Here is a 1,766-nt window from a genome sequence, read left to right on the forward strand (position 1 = left end):
GTCCAGATATTAAAGGGGGGAAATTTAAATTGCCCACTGTCGACATGCCATCATTGGATCTCTCACTACCCAAAATGAAGTCTCCAGATGTTGATGTCACTCTTGAGGGTCCTGATGTCAAGGGAGGGAACATCAAAATTCCATCTGTTGATGTTTCACTTCCTAAAGGAAAGGTTGAAGGCAGCCTTGATGTCGAGGGCCCTGAGATGAAAGGGGGCAAATTCAAAATGCCAAAATTTGATGTTTCTTTGCCTAAAGTCAGTCTCCCAGAAGGTGGTGTAAAAATAAAGGGCCCTGATACTAAAGGTGGGACATCTGAGATACCCGAAATTGATATTTCACTCCCTAAAGCAAAAGCACACGGAGAAATTGACGGGCATGCTGAAAAGGGTGGAAGGTTTCATATGCCATCTGTCTCTCTTCCTAAAATCAAAGCAACGGGACCTCAATTCAACATAGAAGGTGCATGTCCAGGGTTTGAGATTTTCCTACCTGAAGGAAAAGCTGAAGTTGACCTCAACATCGAAGGTCCTGGCAATAAAGGACGCAAATTCACAATGCCCAAAGTTGATATTTCACTTCCAAAGATGAACTTCCCAGAAGGTGATATCAAAGTGGAAGGACCCAACGTGAAGGGAGAAAAGGTTACAGTTCCAGAGGGTAAAGTAGAGGGAGATATCAATATTGAAGGACTCTCTGAAAAAGGAAGGTTTGATATCCCGAAGGTTGAAGTTGATAAAAAAGGAGGTGGATTCCATATGCCAACTCTTGACATAAATCTGCCCAAATTTGACCTTGACCTCAGCCTGCCCTCTGGTGTAAAAGCTAAAGGCTTCAAAGTTGATACTCTAAGTCCTGATGCATCTGGAGATTTGGAGATGTCTGGTCTTACAGGAGGCCTTAGTCCTGCCAAATTGGAAGTTAAGAATGAAGATATAGAGACAGGTGGTCTAGAAGGTCCAGGTGCATCCCTAAAACTTCCCACAGTAAAACTACCAACAGTTGACATCTCAGCTCCAAAGATGGATCTCAATTTTGGCCTTACAAAACCCAAAGGTGATGATGTGGAAGTAGAACTTCTGAAAGCAGAAGGAGGGAGGCCTTCTTCAGGGGGCAGCTTTGATCTACCTGTTTTCCTCAAAGTACCTAGTTTCACTCTTCCTAGGTTTGGGGGAAAGACAAAGAGCTGTAACTTGGAAATACCAGTACCTAAGGGAGATACTTCACTCAGTTCACCACATGTAGAAGGAGAGATCAGAGCACCGTCGGTGGAGTTTGATGGAGGTGGAAAAGTCAAGGTGAAAAAACCTAAAATCAAACTGCCCTCATTTGGCATGTCCAAGAAGGCTGCAGATGTATCAGTCTCTTGTCCTGATGTTGATGTTAAAGGGAAAAAGGGAAAAATTGACATTCATCAACCAGATATCAATGTTGACAACTCAGATGACATGTCAAAATACAAAATGAAATTTCCCAAGTTAAAAATATCATCACCCAAAAGTGAACTCCCAGAGGAAAAAGTTGAAGCAAAACTGGATGCAGATGTAGAGGCAAAAGGTGGCTTCCATGCACCTGACGTCTCTTTAAAACTGCCAAAGTTTTCTATCCCAGGCTTTGTCTCTAAAGAAAAAGACCTAGGTAAGCCAAGTGGTGACCTTGAAGCTAAAACCAAGGTCAAGATGCCTTCTGTTGAGCTCTCGTTACCAGCAGCTAAAACACCAGAGACTGAGGTTCTTCTCCCAAAAGCAGAAGTTGATGTTACAGAG

The 1,766-nt window shown here is 43.0% G+C and overlaps 1 protein-coding gene across 1 annotated transcript in view; it reads left to right on the top strand.

The window, feature by feature from the left end:
• Positions 1-6: 6 nt before the first annotated feature.
• Positions 7-1,766, top strand: part of LOC102298037 (neuroblast differentiation-associated protein AHNAK) — a gene marked incomplete in the record, with an annotated part of 7,510 nt that continues 5,750 nt past the window's right edge. The window contains 1 exon segment of the mRNA XM_005932601.3: positions 7-1,766. Within this exon segment, the coding sequence (XP_005932663.2) occupies positions 45-1,766 (1,722 nt within the window).

The sequence above is a fragment of the Haplochromis burtoni genome, unplaced genomic scaffold (assembly GCF_018398535.1).
Source record: "Haplochromis burtoni strain Fernald_Lab_line unplaced genomic scaffold, NCSU_Asbu1 Contig_153, whole genome shotgun sequence".
Taxonomy (NCBI): Eukaryota; Metazoa; Chordata; class Actinopteri; order Cichliformes; family Cichlidae; genus Haplochromis; species Haplochromis burtoni.